The sequence below is a fragment of the Uranotaenia lowii genome, chromosome 2 (genome assembly GCF_029784155.1).
Source record: "Uranotaenia lowii strain MFRU-FL chromosome 2, ASM2978415v1, whole genome shotgun sequence".
Lineage (NCBI taxonomy): Eukaryota > Metazoa > Arthropoda > Insecta > Diptera > Culicidae > Uranotaenia > Uranotaenia lowii.
The window spans coordinates 58,998,169-59,023,802 of NC_073692.1; the positions used below are offsets into that span (position 1 = coordinate 58,998,169).

The window sequence follows — 25,634 nt, forward strand, 5'->3', positions numbered from 1 at the left end:
GATCTCAGCTGACGGTCGTCTTCAAAAAGAAGCCAGTCTTCTTGCAATACGGATTTGATTGATGCGACACGAGTGTCGAAGGCTCTCGCTGTACGATGTTTACGTTCGAATCGGCCTATTACAGCGGGTGACACCACGAAATTTGACTTCCGTCACACGAAGCAAGTTGCTTGACAAAGCGAAATATTCCCAGGTTTTGGCAGGAGTCCCGTGTAAGAACTGATTCGGAACTAGGTTTGACTTAGCCGAAAACCGGAATTAGTCGGATACTTCTTTGGCCTCGGGACCGGGACCGGACTCGTTCTACAGGCTAGTATCCCTGACTAGCACCCACGTTTAGTGGGATTTACAATCCTGCTAAACGTATTTTGAGGTTAGACCTATCACACCTTATTTTAGAAAAAGGTCATTTACCTTGATTCTCGAACCAAACCACGCACCGTTGGTTCAGGTTCCTCCAGAACGCACAAACGAGACTGCACAGCGTCTCTTTCCTTTGAATTTACGTAGAAAAAAGGACTTAGATTGGTTCAGATCACACCACGTGGTTTTTTTTTTTTCAACTTACTTTTCGTTCGTTCTTTTATCCGCTCTAGCTCTTACAACTTGGCACAACAACTGTCCTAACGAACTACTAATATATTACCTATTCCCGTTTGACTTGGGTTTAGGTTTTCCGAAAATCTAATTTTTCCACGTTATTTTTGTGGGCAAAAACGGCGGATACGCGCGAACACTCCGTTCCGTCGAACTTTCTGGGAATAAAAAAAAGAGCCCCTGATGGGCTTAAACGACAAACACTAGAACAAAAGAATCGTTCTTGATCAACGGCTATGCGTATAGCATTTTTTTAGGACAGAAGTGTGTGTGAGGATAGGATGTTCTCGAAATCCACGAATATCGCTGCAGAGATGAAAGGTGTGTAACGGAGTAAAGATAAATATTTTGTGAACGCGACCTCGCTGCCCCTTGAAACGAGGGAGCGTCAATTAGTTGTTGCATATGCTGTCAGTTATTTTTTTTCAAATAAAGTGGTTCATTACAGATTTAGAAATAAATCAGAAACATGTTAATTTTGTTTTTAAAACTGATGAATGTTGAAGATTATCTTCTTATGGGTGGTTTATTACCAGTCCTAAGAAAATTCTTGTGATCTAAACTGGAAAGATTCTGATTCCGGGCAGGCTTTCCACGCAATTGCACTGTTGCACTACAGAGTTTTTCGCCAACTGAAAATTAACGAATATAAGCTAAAACACGGGTTTTAAAAGTATACACGATTGCGTAGTTCACTTTTTCTTACCTTATTCTATAATTTAAACTTGAATAATCAACCTTTGCACACCGAAATTCTACAATTATCCTTTTAGTTTTGAAAAAATACTATGTAGCTTAACGTTTCTATCCAATCCTTTTGATCGAAGCGCTCTCTGAGTGTGATTTCGAGCTGCAAATCGCCTATACGGAAAACCTGAATTCTTAAATGAAAAAAGGAAATAAATAGATTTGAAATCAGTTTTTCTTTCTTTATCGTATAGAGGTGTAGATTTCTTCTACTGTTCAAAGCACGTCGTACCGGTACGTACGAGGTATTTGATTGCAATAATGAGCTTTCATTTTATAACTCAATCAAAACCTTTTTCATAACATAATAAAATGAGTGATCCGGTTCGGAGAGCATGTTGACTTCAAAAGACTATTATATTCAATATCTAAAAAAGAATAATCATAAAACAGTATGGAATTAAACAGCGGGAAAGACACATACAATTGAAAACATGCTGAATAAGTCTTCAACAAGGTTTCAGCAGATGCCATTTTATGAATTTCTAAGTAAAAAAAACTTGAATAAACCATTCTAATGATAGAGCTTCCATCTTTAAAATTGGGATAATCTTCAACAGAGGTCGTTTGCGTATGTTACATGCTTAAGGTACTGGATTTTTATTAGATAACACATGGAATGATAAAAAAAACATTGTTCCCATTTGAAAATAATAAAAAAATAAGGCTTATTTATTCAAACTTCCTCAAAAAAAGGTGGTTTAAAATGGTTTTCGTGATAGGATAAATAAGCAGTTATTTTCAATTTCTATTAGGAATCCTTATAACTATTAGTTTTTTTTTGTTCAATGATATGCAAACGATGAACTTTGTAAACAATTCCAATAAAAACTTCAAAAAAATCAAAAAACTTACAACTCTATATGGCCAAACTAAGGCAAAAATTTTTTACATGATAAATACGAAAAGTCAAAAGACTCATATTTATTTATATTTTATGTGAACCCGAGCTAGGCTGTGCTCGGGTTAAAAGGCTATTCCCTTTCGATTGCTTTGATTCAGTATCAATTTATCCTAAGATGATAGCGAAGCAACACCAAAGTAAAGCATTGATATCTGAACAATAGCACTTAAATGTGTTGAGTTTTCTACGATAGCTAAATAAGTCATCATTATGGTTCATTTATTTTCATAGAGCAGAAAATTGAGATCCTAATGATTGCAAGATTTGGCATTCAATTTTTTTCAAAAGAAAAATCGTGTTTAAATATAAATTGAGCTGAAAACCAAAAAAACGAATTCAGGTTTTTCAGTTTTCGGTGCTAGCGACGGGTTTAGATTTTATCGCAGCAATCGCTGACTTTTTAAATTTGCCATCGGTTAGCGTAAACTTTTTCGTTAAGTTTCATTCGGAGTTTGCTCAAATGCGTTTTCGTGAACCTACAGGTGCGAGGTGCGGGTGTGTTGTCAGCTAGTTTTTTGTCCTATGTAACACGAGTAGAAATGATGAAATTTAATTGTAAATTTCAATTGATTCGTTCCATTATTTTCTTTTATTGGTTACATAAAGTGAATGATTTTGATGATGAATGATATTAAAATGTACATATCTTCAAATGTAGGATTCCAGAAGAATATTCCGTAACCGCTGTCATAGACATGAGTATATTTATCTTACCTTTGTTGGATTATTTTTATCGCATAGTTCAGTCAATTTTAAAGAATGTTGCAGCAATGATTACTCGTGTCTGATATAAAGTAGTCAAAATTAAGCGCAGTAATCATCCAATCAAGTCCTGATATTTATGATCATACACAGCAAATTTTTTTTTGCTGGAAACCAGCAAAATTTTGCTGGTTTTTGTCCCGCTGACTTTCCAGCAAAATTTCCAGCAATTTCAATTGCTGGAAAAAACAGCAAACGTTAATGCTGGTTTCCAGCAATTTAAATTGCTGGAAAATCAGCAATCCAGATTGCTGGAAACCAGCTATTTCTTTCAACACAACCGGCAGTATGTGTATTTATATTTCTTATTCTTATTCTTATTCTTTTCTTATTTTATATGTGAAATTTATATTTCAATTCAAAATTAAAGTTTAATATTGGCTGTGCATATAATAACGAATGAAAACAATTATTTTCTCCCATTTTCAATAAGGGATTAATTTATTTTCCAAAAAAAACTTTTTTTTTTCACAACTTTCTAACACCGGCTCTGGGGTGGCCGCTTTGTGCCAAAATGTTGATCATCCGCCACCTGTAAAAATAGTTTTGATCAGTATCTTCTATGGAATATCTACCTGTACAATAAAACTTACCCTTGACTTGATGCTTGGTTGCTAGAATATAGAGGAAAATAAAATAATTATATTAATTTAACCTTAATTCGTAAAATAGAATCTCACCTTACTTCAGCGTACGAAACAAAAACAAACTCCAAATTTACAACTCGATTGCTGATTTTCCAGCAAACTGGATCAATTGCTGGAAAGTCCAGCAATTTGAAAACCGATTGCTGATTTTTCAGCAAAAATGACAAGCACATAACCGAATGCTGAAAAATCCAGCAATTCGAAAACCGATTGCTGGTTTCCAGCAAAAATTTGTATTGCTGAACGTTTCCAGCAATTTTTTTTGCTGGAAATCGAGGCAAGAATTTACAGTGTATATTTGAACTGAAACTTTTTGAAACACATATTTTGTATAAAAAAAAAGTTTTTTTCATGTATTTTTTATTCCGTGTTCTCAAGAATTGAAATGGTTGAAAAAAATTAATTTCTTTCTGTTAAACGATGAACGGGAATCACATTTCGTTATATCTGATCTTTCAGCAAAACAGAGGCACATAATGAATATTATTTGATGGATTCGGTCTAGTTTAAAAAAAAATAGAAGATAATTTTGAAAATGGAGCTTAAAAGTAGTAAAGCGATTAATAAATTAACATAATTTAATTTTCAAATGCTTCAAAAATAGCTGTTAAGCTGTTTTTTTAATGTATGTGAAATTTTTAACAAAAAAAAATATTTCTTTTACATGAATCTTCTTTGAACTAGTTTATGAATTACATGAAATTTACCGGAAAAAGGGTTTTTTAAACTAATTATTCACGTTTAGGGTAACGTAACAGAAAGTATTTGTGTGAAATATGTGAATGTAAGGTTAAAATTTCATCTCTTAAAAAAATTGAAATCATTGTTTTTTGTAGCTCTAGATTTTTTTGCACGGTTCGGTGATGATTTGTAATAATATAAAAATTATTTATTTTAGATCAGGTGGAAATCAGTATGGATATAGGTAAGCTTCAAGTGATTTGAGGTAAGATTGGTAAGAAGGTACGATTATTTCACTATATGTTCAATTATTGCATTTATAGAATATATTATATAAGATCGTACAAACAGTTGCCAGCTGGGCAGGTATCTACACGTATGCGGAATACCTGTCGTAGATTCTTAACTCTAAATATGTTATGAATTTTATACGGTTGCGAAACTTTTTGCTCGTTCTACAAATAAGACATACATCTACACGAAACATTTTCATTTCATGACAGTTCACACGAAGCCATGGTGTCGGGTATGTGATGATTTGCATTGAAGATTGGCCGAACTAAAAATCTAAAGGATGCAAGTTAGCGCATACGTTGGCGAAACTGCGGTGAATCCGTGCACCCATGGTGGATTATCTACATACATACATACATGAAAACCAAAAAAACGAATTCAGTCATTACCACACTATGCTAGTGAGCCAACTTATGTGTTGACTTCTCAGGCATGGCAAAATAAGGTATCGGTAAGGTATCGTTGCTCAAGGAACAACAGCATTGCGAGGAATTGCATTTTAACTTATTTTCTCGTTTAGATAAATTAACTGCCGTGTAGTTTACGTTTCGGTCTAATTATTTATTTTCAATCATCTTCAGAACTAATTATTATAAAAAATAAATAAAAAAAATTAAATTTTATAAACTATCTCATCATCTTATCTTAAATTTAATAAAAAGTTTTGTTTCCGTTTTATTTTTTATAATAATTAGTCTTGAACATGATTGAAAATAATGGCATGATTATAGTATCCATATATGAAAATTGAGACCGAAATTTGGGCATTGTACCACCTTTATTCGGGCAAAATGATACCAAATTTTACCTTCAAGTCTACAAGTCTGCTCGGGTCTGACATATTTCAAAATTTTTTTCCCTAAATAATTAATTGAGATAATTAGGTTCGTTGTTGTTGGTGACTGGTCACTTGGAACAGGTAATTTTTTAAAATGAATGAAAACAGTATACCTATAGTTGCTTAAAAAACATTTTAGCTTTTTTGATGAATCGAATTTCTTGTAAAGTGGCTAATTTAGTACCTTTCATACGTTTATAAAGGATTTTTTCTTCAAAATTGCGGTAGTCCGACTATCCTATACGAAGGTTCCTTTCTTCAAACTTGGTGCTAAAAATAACACAATTTACTTCAAAATTTGTTTATTTCTTTTTTTTTCATCGCGTTCGTCAAAAAATATAAACAACGTTTCTAACTACATAATAGTTTTGATTGTATCACAGGCAAGTTGCGTGTAAATGTTTAGCACATTGTACTTTACAATCTACAGAATTAAGTTTCGGTGGAACGGCGGTCAATCCAGAGAGATTGTTCCTAAACGCTCCATCTCAGTAACCGTTTTTATGTGTTTATTGTGTTTGTGTGTGTTAGTGTTTGTGTATGGTAGCGACCGTTTTTAGTAAGATTGTATTTGTACATCATTGTCTTAACTAAGATTGCCAACAGCTCCAGGAGATTACACCCATAAGACAACGGGCTATACTTATACGATTAAGTACCTAGCTGAGTTTGGCGTTCCGTTCAACGCCTGATCTTCAATATCTCACTATCATCAAGACCGTTTCGACGAAGTTGCCTAAAAAGAAAAAAAAGTATATTTAAAAAAGAAAAATATTTTTTTAATGATCTGACACTTACATCTGTTCCATAAGTAGTTCTTGGTTGTTCCACGTCTTTGCATGCAGTTCCGTAATTTGCGAAGCATTCCTGAGGAAGAAAACGATGAATCACTGGTGAAATCAGTTCCGGGTCGATGTCCTTTAGGTTTCTAGGTTTGGTAATGAATGACACAATCGTTCCAATGATCATCACTGTAACCACACCAATCGGAGTTATCCAGTGGTAAGATAATCGGTACAGTGGAAACACTCCCGATTCATCCGGGTAGATCGGATTGACAATGGTGCTGTTGGATAGCATATCGCTGGGACATGATTCAACGGAAACGGGTAGTTTGTGAGGAACAATTTCACCATTGGCGCTTGCAAATTGTGATCCTAAGGAAACCCAACCGGATAGCAGTGCACCCGAAACGCCTCCAATAATCGCTCCTTTAGAGTTACTCCAAGGTACCAGCATTCCCAATGTAAACATTCCACAGGTTGTTCCCGCAGCAATAGCCGACAAAGAAGTTGCAACACTCAATATTCCTCCTAATTTTTCGATAATAAACAGACAACCCATGGCCGCCATTCCCAGAACGACAACACAGACCCGAACGAAGATGTTGGCCACAAATGGACTAGGTTTCACTCGAAACAGTCCCTTCAGGATGTCTTCCAGCAAAACAGCTGACGTCGAATTAAGTACTACGGACAAAGAACTGAGTGCTGCTCCAAATACACCGGCAATGAACAGGCCAGGAATCCCTCGCAAATGTCCCACGATTTCCATTACGTAATGCGGGAACAGCTGATCGTCGGTCTTTACCAATCCCATGGACATTGGATCACATTGGTAATAATAAGCATAGATCAACAAGCCAGCATAGCAGCAAACTGAAACAAAAATCGCAATACCAATTGTGAACATTCCGATGGATCTGTAAAAAACAATATTAAATTATTATTTTTTCATCGGAAGAAATGTTACAAAACTACTCACAATCTAGCTTTCTTCAGGTTTGGCAAGGACATGTAACGCTGCACCATGGTTTGGTTGACCGAATTGAAGGAAGTCCAGTAGAAGAAACCACCGATCAAAACCGCCCAAAAGGTCTGTCTCTCATACATGGATGGATTGAAGCTTAAGGAGTATCAAAACGGTTAATTTGAAAATTCCAACAAAAATATACAGCGAACTTACTTAAAGAAATCAATCCTATTGCCCTGAACGGCACGGTCCCAGATCACATCCGGTCCAGCAATGGAAATCGTTCCCAAAACGACTACGATGACTACCGAAATGAACATCACCAGAACTTGCCAAGCATCGGTGAAAACCACCGCCTTTATGCCACCCTGGAAAATGGAAACAGTATGAAAAAATAAGATTTAAGTAAAGTTAGAACGATTATGAATTATGATACACAGAACAATCCCCGATAAGATCAAATCTCTACGCCCATTTCATATGTATCATCATAAAGCCTGTTTCACATAGAATCTGGTCGCATCTTTTCATTTACTGCAGCGCCCCTAGTTGTCACATCGCTAATCTATTGACAGTGTTTTGATCCGGAAGGTTTGTTTACTTAGTGGTGAAAATATCATCAAGATTGAAGCAGTCAGTCAAAAGTTATCGACGATGGAACGCGAAAGGCGGGAGAAAATTCTACACACTCACGTAGAGAAACCGACGTGGTCAGGGGTAAAGATCGCAAAATCCCTGAAATATCCAAAATCGACTGCAAATTCGGTGCTGCAACGTTACCGGAAGACCCTTACGGTGGATCGAGCAAAACAAACCAGGCGTAAAAGTGGAACATATGACCGGAAGCTGCGAGCAAAGGTAATTCCATCAATTCACAATAATCCTGGAATCTCCTTGCGTGATTTGGCGAAAAAGTTCAAAACAAACCACAGTACAGCTCGACGAATTTGTTTGCGAGAAGGCTTGCGGTCGTATCATGCAAGCAACCACCCCAACAGGGCGCTGAAGCAAAACCTGGTTGCCAAAACCAGGGCAAGGAAGTTGTACGAGAAAGTGTTGACCAAGTACAACGGATGCATTTTGATGGACGACGAAACTTACGTAAAAATGGATTTTGGACACATATCGGGTAACAAACTTTACCTTGCGAAGCGTAAAGAAAATGTTGCGGGTAGATTCAAGTTTGTTTTCGCAGATACATTTGCTCGTAAGTTGATGATTTGGCAAAGGATCTGTAGTTGTGGGAAGAAGACTAAGATTTTCATCACTGGGGACACAATGAATGGGAATGTTTACAAAGAAGAATGTCTCCAGAAGAGGGTTTTGCCATTCATTCGGTCCCACAAAGTTCCGGTGAAGCTCAGGCCGGATCTGGCAAGCTGCCACTACAGCCGGGATGTCGTTAAGTGGTATAAGGAGAACAAGATCGATTTTGTTGAAAAAAGTATCAATCCACCTAACTGTCCGGATTTTCTTCGCATCGAGAAATATTGGGGAAATAGTTAAGGCCAAACTGAAGAAATGTGGCAGAACCATGAAAAAACCCGCTCAAATGGAAAAGTGGTGGAACAAAATGGCGAATGAGGTTACAAGCAGTACTGTGCAGAAAATGATGGGTAGTGTGGTAGATATGTCATGGGGAGAAGATTTGTATAGTATACTTTTAAATCATCTTACTTTTTTTTTTTAAACACCGAATGAATATTTTCTCCGTTTACAAAGAACATTAATGCCAAATTCTTCAGAACAATTTAAATCTACTGATAGAAGGCTGGTCTTTTTAATGACTGTTCCTGTCCTATTACTTTTCTTCATTGCTTTGTTCAATACAAATCTTCTCCCCATGACATATCTACCACAGTTGGTATCACAAAAAAAGTTCGAAAATTCATCCGAAAAGCTGACGAATGATGTTTATATTTTTTTTTCCTTAAAGTGCAATAAAAAACCCACAAAATGACATTTTTACTTTTGTTGTACGTTATTTCTTTTCGGAGAAATGATCTATTTTATTCGACCAGATTCTATGTGAAATAGACTTTAAAGTAAATTGAAGAATAAAATGAAAAACAGTGACTCAAACAGGTTGGATTAGGTCATATTGGTCTAATTTCTTTAGAATGAAAACTTTTGAACCTCAAATCTACATATGTAGTTTTTTATGTATTCCAAATACGCACTAGGAATCCTCTTTAAAGGCCCTCAAAGTAATGGTACAAAACTGATAGTTTTTTGGCATTGAAAAACTATCAAATCATCTGGCATCACTGCTGGTGTCTATCGAGGTATTGAATGACTATTTTCAGAGCAATACTTCGCTAGGCACTGGCAGTGAATGTTGAATTGTTGTTTTGAAATTGTTGTTTTGAAATTGTTGTTTTGAATTTATTGTTTTTAAATCACTAAGGGAGGGAAACGATACACGTTCATCAATCGAAAACGCTCACTGAAGAAGGTAGTAAGTTGCTATCGAAATACCGGTATATGAACTTTTCATTTACCGTGGTTGAATTAAAAGGAATCTTTCGATTGCTTTGATTCAGTTGTTTTTAAATGCCAAAAAATACTCCTGGTTAACAGCTAATAACTTTACTTATGTAAAAAAACGAAGCTTTTAAGACCTCAAGGTTTTAGAAATTCAAAAATAGTCCCAAATCAACTCAGTCTATCCGTTAAGGTAATTCAGAAAATCAAAGTGATGAGACATAGCAACGGACCACAAATGAAACTAATTTCATAAATTTGGTGGCTCTAAGTTTCTCGAAAAGTTACTTTTGATATTTACACATTAAGGATCGAAAAAATATCTAAACCCCACAAAACTGAACATAATTCTTCAAATTTAGTTTCTTTGAGTTATCGAAAGTGTTGTTAACAATTCTGTAGAACGAAGTTTAAATATAAAATGTATTACATTTGAGTTATGCTTCTCAGTAAAGCGGACATGCGTCAATCGAAAAAACGAGACATCTCGTACCTTGTTAGTCCGAAATGTTTTAAGAAGAGATTAATCACCGTAATTTTCGTTTGTTACTTGATTTATCGGCTTTATCGGTGCAAAGCGATGCACTTTATCGTACAAACATCTTGAGGATTTGAAATTCTTTTCTTAAAATCCATTTTCACCGAGAAGGCCGATGAATCAAATAACGTTGTTTTTTATGTTAAAAAAGTTTTGTGTAATTTTTCTAAATTTAACAATTAGGAAGATAACGGAAACGAAATACCGTATCAAGTATTTTGTACGAAATTTTCATTTCTGTAACTGTTATGAGGAGCGTTGAAAATTTGAAGCATTATTCCAAGTGTTATTCTATAAAAAAAAAAAGTGGCTTTAATGGGCTAAATTGACAGATTAACTCAGAATCAATTCATTTAGGAAATGATTCATAATGCTATCCAGTAATATGGATGGATTAATTACCATCTATAGCTTTTCAGTATGAAAAGTAAAGTAACGATTATTTTTACAATTCGAATATTTTTGCTTTTATAACCTAAAAAAGTACTTACCAACAAAGTGTAAAACACGCAAACAATGCATACAACTGCTCCAATGATATAAAGATTGAAACCGGTAACTGGAATAAAGAGGAAAAGTATTAAATAAAATCATAAACAAGTTACAAGCCTACAGGATACAACGACAATCATGTTAATGACATTTGTTTAATTTCCATTGTAAAAAATACTATTAATACAGTTAGGGAGACGTTTATTTCTATGTTCGGCTTGAATATCCGAGATTTTTAGAATTATTTACATACTCAATTTTCAAACAAGAAAACCAGATCGGATAGTCATCACGCGTTTTTTTTTCGGCTCCCCAAATTTTATACTGATTTCATAGGAAAATAACAAATTTTAACGCCCCAATTCAATTAAAGTGTTAAAATTCGCTGGAGAACCAGTTCATGTGAAAGTTACGAGTTGGAGTTGCACAAGAATCTTTTGAGTAGTTTGTGGTACAGTGAAAGTTAAGAAAAACTAACTTGAATTGAGGAAACCTGGATCTGGAAAAGACATTTCTGAAGGCAATAATGTCCACTAAGAAGCTATAATCTACAAAATTTTGAAGTTTTTCCACAGTCCACAGGAAATACCATCATAGTTGAAAAACGATCCCAGATGGAATCAAGGAACTTATTTTCATTTGCGTCATGCTTTGGTAGTTTTTGATGAGATCAATCCTTTTTTCCCTCTATTAAAATTAACCTTGTCCAATTGAACATGTCAATACTTATAATCATAAATGTATTCAACATCATGAAGCGTTTAGCAGGGAATTGAACGATTTATTCCTCCCCTAGATGCTGTATTTTTTACGGTGTCCATCAGTTGTATCTGCAATACAATCAATATGTAACAGATACTAATTGACAAAATTAAGGACGAAAGTCTTTCATTTTCCAGTATACTTACAAATTTTTAACATGTTGATGTTAGAAGAAGAAAGAGAATAAAAAAAACCTGATGGAACAAATCAGCAAATAAGCCGCAGTCCGCGGCGTAGAGGATAGCCTTCAAATCTTCTAAGCCAACGGTCGTGAGATTGTGACTGGGTCACGGCATACATAGTACACTTTCTGTGGGTTGGTGGTTTTAGTATGTTTAAGTCGCTAGCTATCATATCCTCGGAAGATGTACGATTAGAGTTTGGTAAAAAGAATTGAGATCTTGTATGTGTTTGTGTTCATTTAAAAAAAAACCTAACTTTCTAGCTCCCCTTTAGATTAGATGATGATCATAAATTTTGAATTAATTACATATACAAAACGATTTTTCATATCTCAATCTTTGCCTGGTGAAACTCAGGTTTTTTTGTCTTTCGATTGAATTTTAACTGCTCAAATAAGATAAATGTATGAAAATCAAGCACCTTGACAACTTTAAAATGCATTTTTTCGAAACTATCATTTAAGCACTTGCATTTCTCTGATCTTAAGCGCTTGATATACTCTATCATTTATCACATGAGGCATATCAAGTTTTCATTGAAATCCTCGCAAATTAAAAGTTTAAAGTCCAGTATTATTGAGTTATCGTCTTAGAAATAAGTCATCCTTCCTTTATTTAAATCCTACTCAGTGCAGTTCTAAAATTGCGCTAAGCTCCCACAAAACAACTCATAATGCTTTATCCAAAAAGTCTGACTTCGGGTTTCGTTGTTTTTCTTCTTGTATACATTAATAACTACCACACATATTGTTTTACTGTCTTCTTTTAAATTTTAATTTAAATTTAAAAAAAGCTAACTCTACACGAAAACACACTCCACATATAAATAAACTAGCAATTGTCAGTTGATTGTTACGATAGTTACGATTTAATTTGGAATAAAAAACAAAACAATATACCTTGATTGAAAGCGAGTGATGGTACGTAAATGATCATCGGCAGGAAAAATAACTAAAGCATGAAAATGGAAAGAAGTATTAGGCTCAGTCTATTTGCGGTAGTTCAGCGGCAAACACCTACCTCATCCATGACGAACATTATGGATGCAATCGAACGGACCGACGAGTTGAATCGAAGCTCCAAGTACTGAAAGGAATGATCAGTTGTTAGAGGTTATGCATTGATTTCATTTTATTTTAAATATTCACCTCATACGATGAGTTCAGTTTCAGCGAGCAAAATACTGGAAGGTAGACCGTGCACACGGCAATACCCATCAACAGAATCGGTATCACTATGAGCCAATACTGTGTTCCGAAATTGTATATTTCCGATGGCGTCCCCAGTATGGTCACCCCAGAGATATAGCCGGCCACTAGACTCATGGCCACCGGGAATGCTTTCAGCTTCCGAGATCCAAGCAGATATTCATCCATAGTGGAGGATCCGAAAGTCGTAATTCGAGTTCCTTTGCCAGCATTTGCCGCTGTCTTGGAACCGCCTAGCCCAAACTCATCGTCACTACTTTCCGGAGTTTGCTGTGCTGTGGTGCGTTTGAAGAAACCAAAGTAGATTCCGCAGGCCGCGGACAGAAACAGCATTACCACGAATACGCCATAGTCAAGCACGCTAAATTTGTACAGCTCCTCCAAACTGCCCTGGAGTGCCATCTGGAACAATAAATCAATGTCAGATTTACCGAAAAAAATGCGTTAACTGCAACAGGAAAAGTAGGAAAATGCTATGAATTACAGCCAACAATGAGTTAAACTGCGATATCATGATCTTAACTTATCTACAGTCTAGCTTAACAACCCTAATTTACGTGATAAGAAAGTCGAGTGACCATATAATGGATTGCTAGCCGACGGACGACGTGAAACCACCCTCTATCAGTTGTAATAACCCAGTTAAAATGAATGCCAAAATCTTTCCGGTTACGTGACCATTAATTTTCGACGACATCCTGACAGCGTATAACATATTTACATACTGTATCGAAGCCATGTAACGAACCTCGATTGAGACGAATCAACACAACCAACTGCTTCGTGGAAAGGATTTTCTTTGACAAAGAAAAACCTATTCGAGGCACGTCGCGTCGTCTGTTTTCGATAAAATGGAGCTAGTGCATCGAGTGAGCTACATTAAGCTTTCCGTCTTAGCATATTGAGGCTCAAATACAAAATATTACTCGAATCTTAAAAATATTGCAATGCTATAATCTACCAAAACACAACACTTTGAATTGCTCAAAAATACAGAATTTATACTATTTGTTAAAATAGTTATTGCACAATGAATTCCGGAATTTTTAGGGTTAGGTTAGGTTAAGCAATACGAACGAAAATGAATCTTTAGATTTAGTAGACATTTTTCTTCTTTTTTTATAACTACAAAAACTAAAGCTATAACTAAGAAACTGAAAATTTCAAACAGCTCTCCTAGTGAAGCTCTAAAATGTGTTAAAACTGGTGTGCATCTAATTATTTGAATTGAATTTGATTTATTTCAATACTTCAACAACATATCTACAAAGCATGTTCAATTTATAAGCATCCAAATAAGGTTACCAGATTAACAATAGATACATTGTTTGGTAACAGAGATACGCACGAAAAAAATTGCCTGTTTTAGAAGACTGATCCCAAACTTTTGGCCGATAAACCATACTGCGGGATGATTCCAAACTTTTGGACGATAACTTGAGAAGTTAGATATTTTATTTAATTTAAGCACGTTGCTAATTTTTTGCACAAAATTCAACAAATGTGTTTTGATAAGTAAGGGATAAGGATTCGAAAGTAACTTGAATTCTGACATTTGGTCCACCTCACCCTGAGAAGATCGGGTCTAAAATTTAAGTGCTGTTTTTGCAAAATGTTCCAACTTTAAGCTTTGTTTATGTCATATAAAGTTAACATATCTATACATTTTACCATAAACATATGAAGAAGGTTCATGATCTTTGGAATGAGATCAAAAGAAATGCAATATGTCATAAGATGGTTGAGATACGGCCAAAAAAAATTTTATGTTTTTGAGAGGGTGTTCCCAAACTTAGAGCCGGTAGTGTATTTCTGTTTTTGGTGAAAAAAAATATTTTCAAGGACAAATTCGCACGTAGACCTTTAATTTCATTCTGATGATTTCATCGTAGTTTTGAGACAATTTTAAGTAAGAATCAATCAAAATCTCAAAAATAAATTTTCATTAAGGTTCTCACAAACTCAGTGATATCTCCGATTAATTTCAAAATTTTATAAAAATTATAAATTATTATAAAACGAATTATAAAACGCTTGGAGTCTAAAGTTTCCTTTTTGGTCCAAATAAATGTGTGAATATTTTAAGATTATTGAAATTGAATAAAGGTACGGCGGATTTAATGACGAGTATTGTAAAAAAAAATGCCAAAGACACATTCCACCGTGACGTAAAATCGCTTTTCCGGACTTTTCTGCACTGTTATCATTCTAGAAATCAACCAGTTTACTTGAAAATGAAGAAAAAAATGGTGGCAAACGGTCGAAAATTGAATTTTTTTCAAAACGGATATAATTTGGTCATTAAAAATTTAAGTTGTTTTTGTTGTGATCGATTACTTTTGTGACGTGAATTCACGCTAGAATTGATCAATTTTCAGTACATACAACTTTGATTTTCTGTTCTCTGTGGAAATAGGATATCGGTATCTTGAAATAAGTTGTAGAATAAACAAATACCCACAATTTGATGTGCGTAGGGTAGTTGACTGAATTCACGTCACGAAATATAAAGCTATACTGAACCATTCTTTAGAGCCTTCAAATTTTATGTGCACTTCCAAAAACAATATTTTGTTGTTCCGACTTTTACAATCATAAATTTTCAGTATCTTCACCTTACTTTTTTTTTTAAAGAAGATCTCATTTTTTTATGTAAGAAAATGTCAAAGTTTTCTCGAAAAAATAAAAAGTTCCCTTTTTTGTGACATGAATTCACTCAATCACTTTTCAAAACAACCACATTGAATATAAACAAATTCTTTTTTCTACAAAATGAAGCAGTGTTTTTTGGCTTCAAAACGTAGTATAAAAAATTCAAAACAAATTCATCCACATATGTATTTTAATAAATGATTTTATAAAAGTTGTCAAAATAACCTCTTTTTCCAACAAAAAAAATTATTTTCAAAATCATATAAAACATGTGTGTGTGTTTTTCTCTTTTTTCCGTTGGTTTTGTGTGATTTGAATTATCGAAATAATAGAAGAATTATCAAGTTTGAGATTTTTTGATACGCGAACGGATAAAAATCACTTTTGAGCGGTACAAGCGCGTGGAATGTGTCCAAAGTTTTTATAACTCGCTCCAAATATAACCCATTTCAATTTTTATAAACCATAAGAAATCTATTTTTCCTAAGAATGGTCCGATTATTTCTCAAAATGATGTGTGTCCGAAAATAATTAAGGAATGCAAGTTTTTTTTAATTATAATAAATAGATCATTGGGGAGAGAGTAGGCGATCGCTTGTTGGTATCGATGTGGCGATTATGCTTACAGGTACTTTTCGCACGTGTTTTATTCGCTCTGTCGCTGTGAAAAATAAATTTTTGAATTTAAGTCATTTGTCATTGTGAAATTTTGTTTTTTTTTTGGATTAGAAAATAAGAAAGCATAGCGATCAAAAATTGGCGTTCTGTGGCGATGGATAAAGTCCCAAACTAAGGAATGAAAAAAATAAGGAGTCCTGATACCAGATTTGAACCGAGGCCCTTCAAGATTATAGCCAAACACGATGCCACGAAGCCACATCTAGAAGTTGCTCCACCGGCAGCATAAATTTGAAGTGGTAATAGGAACCCCCAACCCCCCCCCCCCCCCTTTTGCGATGTTCCAACTCCGAAGGACAAAAGAAGGATTTAAAAATTTGTTCAGGCCTACTATGAAAACTTTGTTTGTTAATGATCCCAACAAAAACATTAAGAAGACATAACAAAACAAGCTTAGAGTAAGGTGGGATAAAAGTACGAGTCGGGTAAAAGTACGTTTTGAGATTGTCACAAACTGAGTACAGCAAAATTCAAAACTCTGTCGTGGATTGATAATGATTTAGGAATCGTACATTCAGACATTTTTTTCTTAGAAGTTGAAAATACTTCGAAAAATGAGGCAAAGTTGCTTTTTTGCATAAATGATGTAATATTCGAAATAGTAGCAAACATGTTTAAGCAAACAAAATTCTGGCTTTCAATGAAAGTGTAAATGAGTCTGTTTAGGTGTTTAAAACCACTAACAAATGCCGAAGAAAGAATTGCATTTATTTGTCTCTGATTTGCACAATAAACTGTGAATCACATGAAACCTTGGAGGGGCAAAAGTACGAACTTCAAATGGGGCAAAAGTACGAATGATATACAGGGTCCACTGAAGTGAATCTGAACGGAAACTCATTATTTTTTTCTAAAATGCCCTGGAAACATCAGCGCATATTTTTGTTTCTACAAAGACTTGCTCGTGCGAAAAATTGCTCAAATGCGATGAGAACTGTATTTCGTAAACCTGTTGAATATGGACAATTAGTGAAGAGCTCCTGATTCGCGCAGTTTGTTCGCCTATGTATAGGATTTGTATCAGAAGCGAACGCAGAAGCTGCTGCCGTAAGCAAAGATTTATATAAAATAATTTTCATCTTTAGTTCATGCAGAAATGTGGAGTTTTGAATGGTCGTACTTTTACCCCACATCATTCGTACTTTTGCCCCAGAGGTGGAATAAGAGTACGTTTCGATAGCAGTTGGGCATTTTCACTACTGCTATCAAATGCGGCGATCGATTACCTTCGTAATTTTTTAGAAGAAAGATAAAAGTCAAGAGAATAAAATGCTGTTCTTAGTTTTTTGCAAAAATTTTCTAAAAATGGGATAGCACTAAGGTCGTACTTTTACCCCACCATATTCTACATGGCAAAACATGGTCAAATTTGTTACAATGATGCAAGGAATATTTAAACAAGGTAGTGTCGAGAGCCATATTTGTTTTTTTTTGTGACGTTACAAAAACGATTGTATCGAAAATTTATGTGAGAATGGTAGGAATTAAAAAAAACACGTTTTAGAACGAAATCGAATTCCAATTTTATTTTGATTTTGTTGTAAGGCCTCTATTTCACTATGTTATGAAGTTTTTTGGTCCTTTGAAGATTGCATTATGTTTTTTTTTCTTAATTTATTAATGAATGCAATGTCTCCTTGAAGCTAAAACGTGCAAAAATGAAGAAAATATCAGCTTCGAAAAGGTCTAGCTGGTAGATATTGAGTGTTCAACTAATTGTAACGATTTTAATCCAAACGGTTTACCATATTCAATTCTTATGTAGAACAATTAATATCAATTGATGATTGTTAACTCAGTTTACTTAAATGCAGTAAAAGATTGTGGTTTTGAATAAAAATTTGTGTTTTGATCACTTCATTGTAATGACTTGAGCATTTTCATAGAAGACTTCAAACTAATTTTAAAGTTTTGCAAATTTCAGTGGTAAAAATCCACAATTTTTTCGAACTTCGATGGTCTTTTTCAAAGAAAAATTATTCGAAATGCAACTTTTTTGGCACCCATCTTGAAGAGCAAGAATTCTTCTAAAGTAAAATGTTTTCTAACTGGAAAATTTCCAGCAGATTCTTCGACTTATCATCGCAATAGAAAAGTTTCCTAGTTTCCTGTGACGTCTCAGCCTGTACCAATACTAGAGCAGGGCTGCCTTGGCACTACCTTCTTTAAATATTCCTTGACAATGATGAATAAAAGTCTTTCAAAATGTCAAACGACTCATTTCGTTTTATATTTTATGTGAATCCTAGCAAGGCCGGGTAAAATCAGCTAGTCAATAGTAAAAATATTTACACGACATAATCAAAACCTCGAAAATATTTGGTTTCAAAAGGATTGGTGGGATCAGACGGCAGCAAGTAATTTTTTTTCACAAAAAATTGTCAGTTATTCTACCTCTACCACAAATTAACACTTAAACTTCGATTTTTTCTAGAATTATCTAAAAAATTGACTAAGCAGGCGGTTTGGTATAATCTTGAATAAAAAAACTTTGAGGCCTCTTTTCTCGGAGTCAACATATTGTTGACCTCTCTTGACCTCTCTTACCCTAAGCGCTTAATCGGAGCACAATTTATTGTTGCTGATTAAGAAAATCAATCTCGCCAAATGATAAACAAAATTTCTTAAATAAATTTTCAACAAAAGTTTTGTTATGTTGTTTTCCTTTTTCAATTCTTTCATTTTTGTCTAGTTTTCTTCTAAATTTGTCTGATTTTTTTCTCTCTTCTGGTCATTTTTGTCTAATTTATGATTCTTTATATATGATTTTTTTCTCTTTTTTTGAATTTTGTCTCAATAGTCATTTTTGTCTTATTTTTATCTTTTTTGTTCCAATTTTTTATTTTAGTGATTACATTAGATAAGATAACAAATCTTTGTTTTGATGATTTTTTTAGTTAATTTTGTAATATATGTCAGTTTTTCATTGTCATTTTTCTTATTTAATTTTTGGCATTTCGGTAGGTTATTTTCATAACTCGCCGGAATGCCAAAAATTGAATAAGAATATATCCCAGCGGCGATTAAAATAAGATAACATTGTCATTTTCATAATTTTTGTCATTTCCAAATGACCAGAATAATTTCATATCAAATTGTTATGCAAACGAGTTGGAATGTATCATTTTTAAAGATAAACTGCTGCACCAGGAATTCATTCAATCTAACGAAAAAATCGATCAAAATATTGCATGATCCGTACTTTTTGGTTATTTTAAGCTAAGGTAGGGGAGATGAGGGCATAATGGGCACCTTAAGGAAAATGCTTATTTAACCATAGAGAACAGCTGTAATATGTGAATTACATCATTGTTTCGTGTTCCGACACTCAAATAGTCTATTGTCTAATTGGATGAAACTTGAAAAAGTAGATAAAAACGTTTAAAGATGCATTTTAAAAAATTTTGCCGAAAGCTGAAAACCAGTCACTGTAGAGGCATAATGAGAAACCCCCCGAGGCAGTATGAGCACCATTAATGAAGGCATAATGAGCATTTTCTGCCGGGAATCTAGCAGCGAATTCGACTCGATGAAGTCAATTGAGTAATAGAGCTACAGCTCAACTTGTATCGTCTGACGATTTGGCCTATTGGTTAGATGTCGGAGAGATAATCAGTAGGCTCGAGTTCGATTCCTGGTGGAGGTGATTTTTTTTTCTTCATTTATCATTTATGATCCTGATTGCACTAAACGGTGAGGCGTAGATTCATCAAACAAAGCAAAAACAAAATAATCTAGGGCTGTTTGTAGAATTCAAAGAATTAACACATGTTCATACATTATGTTTCTGGTGTTTTGTTTGACGGATGATGCTTTGATGCTATTAGCCGTGTAATGTAACAATAAAAAAAATCAATCATGAATGGTATGTGCAAAAAAAAATCCCCTCGAACAGGAATCGAACTCGAGTCTACTGATTACCTCTCCGACATCTAACCAATAGGCCAAATCGTCAGACGATACAAGTTAAGCTGTAGCTCTATTATTCAGTTGACTTCATCGAGTTGAATTCGCTGCTAGATTCTCCGGCAGAAAATGCTCAATATGCCTTCATTGAAAGTGCTCTGTTCGCCTCTAGTGAACAAATTAAAGCAAAAACGCGTTTCACAATTGATTAAAGTGAAAAATCAAAAATTTTATGATGCTGAAAATTTAGAAACAATGTGTAGATCATGTTGCAGTGCGTACATTTCAGATCAAGATGATTTAAAGGTCGTAAAAGCTTATTTGGTGGTGCTCAAAAATTATAATATTTTCGTCACTTGAGAACCTAGCTGGTTATTATTTAATATTTCTGTAAATATGAAAAGGATATTTGTTTTTTGGTGAAAAATTAATACTATAGGTAGTACGAAACAAGTCCTCATGAAAATTTGTTTAATAAAATACGTACTTATGTAGAAAAATGGACTTCTCATTATGCCTCGGGTGCTCGTTATGCCCTCATCTCCCCTAGATATACAGTCTGGTTAAATTGAATGTGCGGAAGGCGGAAAGCGTTGAAAAGTACTTGGTTATCACTCTACGTAGATTTTTCTGTTCGTGAAATCTGAGACACTGAACATATCACGCAATAAATTCTATGGGAAATTTTCAATTCATCAGAATTTCAATATCAGCTGTGTGACCAAAAAAACAGAGCCTTTGATTCTGGTTGATAACCATTACCGTCAAACGGGGCATCATGCCACAGCGGGGTTAGATGCAACATTTATATAACACCACACTGAATCAATTTTAAATTTAATTTATTGTAATAAAGTTATATTTTAATGATAACAAAACGATGGTGACATAATTTTTCGCATCTTAAGCTAGTTTTTTCAAGTTTTTTATTTTTATATAAAATTTGAAAAATCGTGCAATAATTGTACAAATTTTAACATTTTTCGGTGCCGAAAAAAACTTTACTTAGTATGACGGATTGGCTTACCTACAAACTTTTTACTGGTTTCCTCATGCTATACCAACACTGTTGGTGTAAAAATATTTTTCGAACAATCACCCAATTTTTTAAATAAATATTTTTATAATTCAGTTAGATGTCTGGGGTAAAATGCAACAAAATGCAAATCGAAGAAACACATCGTAAATCTCGTTTCCATGTGCTGGAATATGAATGTTTCGCATCACGCATTTGTAAGCATTGAAATTTCTTTCATCCAAACATGTATTTTCATGTTTTCAGATTGTAGATTTTTACTTAGTATTATTTAACCCCTAAATGTATGCAGCATCCTTATTTTCAGAAAAAAATGTGAAAATTAGTTTTTTTTACAGACCAAAAACTTACTGCAATTGGTGTTTCATGCGTAATGGTCTTTAAGGCATCCCAAATATATTCAAAACTATAAATTTTCATACGTGTTCATGAGATTTTTCATTAGAACAAAGTTTGTTGCAAGTTACCCCATTTTCTAAGGAGGGTGAAAATCGCATGTTTTTAGAAAATTAAAAATAATTAAAGAAATCAATAATTTTTCTAACTACGCCAATTTGATGTCCCATCATCCTTAAAACTTTTGGTGCATAAGTCGTAGGATTAACTGTGAACATAAGTTTTTTAGAAGCCATTGAAGTTGAAAATTGTTGCATGTTGCCCCAGTTGACGGTATTTTAAACTAAAGCATACACTTTCAACTATTTCAGGTGTGTCTCTGAAATGGTTTTTAGTTTAGAAATTGTATTTAATTTTGTATATTTTTTTCCAAAACTAAGCAGATATGTTTCTCCAAAAATGTGTTTTTTGTGTTATTTATTTATTTATAGAAGCCTTAAAGCCAAAACTGTGGTTAGAGGGAAACACCCCATCAAAATTTAAATTTCGAAAACGTAAAAAATGTGTTGGCTTCACCAATGCATACAGAAAAATACGAACGGAGCAAATATGAAGGCCGAGATCAGCGATTTGAAAAACACAATCAATCGTTAGTAATCTTATTTAAGGAAGGATTGGGTAAAAAAAAAATTGAAGTTTGAAGTACTGTAGGTATTATAAACGTTAACGAAATATAAAAATTTTAAATGAAAAAAAAAATATTTCTAAATAAATTGTTCTTAGATGATCAATTCGGCAAGTGCCGTTTGTTCTTCGTAACGGAAAAAGCACGTGCCACCTAAAGTATGTTTATGCTAGGGATCGCTATAATGTATGTGTAGTATTGATTAAAACCGCAACAAAACCTTGGGAAAGCCCGTTCAGTGCAGGCGTACGGAATACGGACGAGACGAAGCGTTCGTGTCTACTGCAGATAACATATCAGAGATCACTCCCCGAGCATTCACGGTGCAGCACCCCGAAACTGGTTATCCATTCATGACGAGTAAACAAACGGATTAACTGGCCCAAACGATACGCCGAAGCCGGTTTACAAAATTAGCTTTAGCTTCCCTACTTCTTTCAAGCTGCTAGGCTAGGCCAAGAGGAACTGTGCATCGAACCGAGGCCCGTTTTTTTACCATGAACTTTTCACATAATCTTCCAAGAATATGGTTTTCCTCCTCAGCGCCCATCGTCAGAAGGTCACGCTCTTCACTACTATATGCGGTTGTCATCATACGCGTTTCATTATCACTCACTCGAAGTGGCTGACTTTTTAACAGTAAGTAAACAACATTCAATGACGGTCGCCTCAAAGTGCACAACCTGTAGATGCGTAATTCGAGCGACACAGAATGTAAGTATATGACTAGATACGAACTTCACTTTCCACTTATAGACTTATTCTATGGTGATGCATTCGGTCGGCTTTATTTATAGAGCTGGTGTATTCGGAGGAAGTGCACTGACTTTGAAGCACCGACTGTAAAAACGCTGATAGCAGCTAGACTGCGTAGGACTAGGTTGAACACATTTACTTATTGTAGTACCTAGGAATTCTGTCGATAAACAGTTTCACCTTATATAAGCGATGACAACTATTCACCGGTGTGGTATTCGCGAAGCTCTATAATCAGATAGCGGTGAAACGAAAATCGAACAGAGCCAAAACGGAACGTACTTTTGAACTAGTAGAACAGCAACTCTCGCTTAGCTTAGGATGTCCGTACAGGTCGACAGTCAAAACACAACTGCCCGAACACCGGTGTGGCCTGAACTCGTCTACCACGAAACAATCTCAACAATCCGCAACTGATTGGCGCTGCTCGTTAGGCTCTTAGAAAAGTAGAGAATTTCTGTAGTCGTGTAACGAAAATATCCACATGGAGTAATCGATGTAGATGAACTACAATTTTGATCGATTCATCAATCAATTAGGTTCAATTTATTCTGTTACACGGTGTAATTCAGTGTTTCGGAGACCGACCGCAAGATAAAACACTTTAATATGTATCACCATTGACATAGCTATACACGCATATGTACGTCAACCGGCCAGTGGCTGTGACTGTGCGAAAAATTATTATTTGTTATCTTTCAATTCTTGAACTGTGCCTTAGCCGAGCTGAGTAACCCCCTTGGTTCGATTGAACTTTGTACCCACCATGCGCCAGAAAGCTTCGGAGTTAGCGCGAACTTGCAAACCAGCCATGAATCAATTCAAGTATACCTAAGTTAGGGTGCTCCACTTTCGCTCTGAATGTAATATTGCAAATGGGACCTATTTAAACGAGGTTGAAAAATAACACAAAAAAAATTAGCCAGAATTTCAATCACCAGAAATCTACTTCCCCAGATTTTTTTTTTCCCAGAATTCACCATCATTTACCAGATTTTTTTCCCAGAATGAACCATTTCCCAGAAAAAAATTTACCAGAATGAACCATTTCCCTAAAAATTTTCGCCAGATTTGACATTTCCCAGAGAATTTAATATATTAATCCAACCTGAAATTCAAAAACCGCCGAAGCTCCCAAATCCGAGGTGGCCGCCGACCCGCCGGGGCTTCCTAGGTCTGCGTGAAAGCTAGGGGTGACCCCTTAGCCCCGTCCGCCACGCGACAGCGTGAAGGACAAAACGTCTTTTAAGTTCGAACGTGCAGCGTGAGGAGTCGGATACCAAAACGGTTTTTTAAAGGACCATGGTAAGCATTGAATCAATTAAAGTACCCAAACCATAAACAAAGCACAATATTGGTTCTAAAATAAATTTAGTTGGAAAATTTCAAAGTTGTAATTTCATTTAAAAAATCATTTTGAATTACAAGAATTCATTAGGAAAAAAACAAATAAAAATACTAGAGGAAAAAATCTGGGACGTGTGCCATTCTGGAAAATTTTACATTTTGGGGAAAAAAAATCTGGGAAAAGCTCCATTCTGGGAAAAAAAATTCTGGTAAATGGTGCATTCTGGGGAATTTTTTTGGGAAATGATTCATTCTGGGGTTTGATTTCGGGTATTTGTCATTCTGGAAAAAATTCATTCTGGGCAATGGTTTTCGGGTAAATGGGATACAATGGCCCTTATTCTGCGCCGCGCGTGACGTGATGATAATTGAGTCACCCAAGTCACCCTATTCCAGCAGTCGGTTTAGGTGAGAAACGTCACTTCGGATGAACTTTGTGAGTTCTTACCCTATAATCGTAGTCACCGTGGGTGAGAATTGTCGCATTCGGGTGACGATTTTAGGTGAGGATTGTCGGTATGGATTTAGGTACCGACTAGGTAAAATTTTAACAGAAATTCATGTCAAAAGAGATTTTAAATGATAAAAGGGATACGACAACCTTAGCACTGAACGAAAAAGCTTGTTTTATTAGTTTTCAACCTCATTTGAAGCTTTTAAAATTGAAATTAAAAAAGTGCAATCAAAAACGGATTCTGGGTTTTGCATTTTGCAATCGGAATATTAATATGCAAATTCGATTGAATTTTATCTAAAATCTGAACCTGGAATGTTAATTGGAATCTGCAGCTAGGGCCTTGATTTTAGTATCGAAATTCCAATCCAAAAATTATCTTGTTTAATAAAATTGAATATGATGTAAACAATAACAGTTAATTGATTGCATTCAGCAAGTTCTTTAAAAAGTGTCTCCATGAAACCGACTTATGGACTTATGGTTAAGTTAATTGAACAAACACATTGAATCATTTTACTTGATCTTTATTTGTATCAGATTCAAATCATGTTCCATTAATCCAATATTATAGGGCACCATTTCCCGTTTGTTTGGATAACGTGCCACTATTAACCCTACCCTTTTTCGGAACACATTCCCGTCGCTGGGGGAAGCCGTCACTTAAATCTCAGATCACATACATACATCGGTATTTTCGGTCTCATTAAAGATTCGGTTTTAAATCCCACAGATCGTCTTTTTAATCGTCACCACCGGTATCTTCTTCCGCCGTATAAAGAACGAAAGAATTCCATCGAAAAGCGCAAGACGAACCTGAACACCGATGATACGGCTCATTGTTTCCATAGCCAAAACGATAATCACTAAAATAACCTGTTTTCCTCATTTCGGGA

At 34.9% G+C, this 25,634-nt stretch overlaps 1 protein-coding gene across 6 annotated transcripts in view; it reads right to left on the reverse strand.

The window, feature by feature from the left end:
* Positions 1-5,769: 5,769 nt before the first annotated feature.
* LOC129745335 (sodium-coupled monocarboxylate transporter 1-like) overlaps positions 5,770-25,634 on the reverse strand; it is a 35,042-nt gene continuing 15,177 nt past the window's right edge. Inside the window, exons 1-9 of one of the 6 annotated variants that reach the window (XM_055738343.1) lie at positions 23,220-23,357; positions 12,829-13,290; positions 12,701-12,766; positions 12,580-12,631; positions 10,736-10,803; positions 7,436-7,590; positions 7,235-7,375; positions 6,269-7,172; positions 5,770-6,206 (exon numbers count right to left, since the gene is read on the reverse strand). In XM_055738343.1, coding sequence (XP_055594318.1) covers positions 6,183-6,206; positions 6,269-7,172; positions 7,235-7,375; positions 7,436-7,590; positions 10,736-10,803; positions 12,580-12,631; positions 12,701-12,766; positions 12,829-13,290 — 1,872 coding nt within the window. In that variant the 5' untranslated portion in view covers positions 23,220-23,357 and the 3' untranslated portion in view covers positions 5,770-6,182. The other 5 variants (XM_055738342.1, XM_055738340.1, XM_055738339.1 and 2 more) reach the window with 5 other exon arrangements.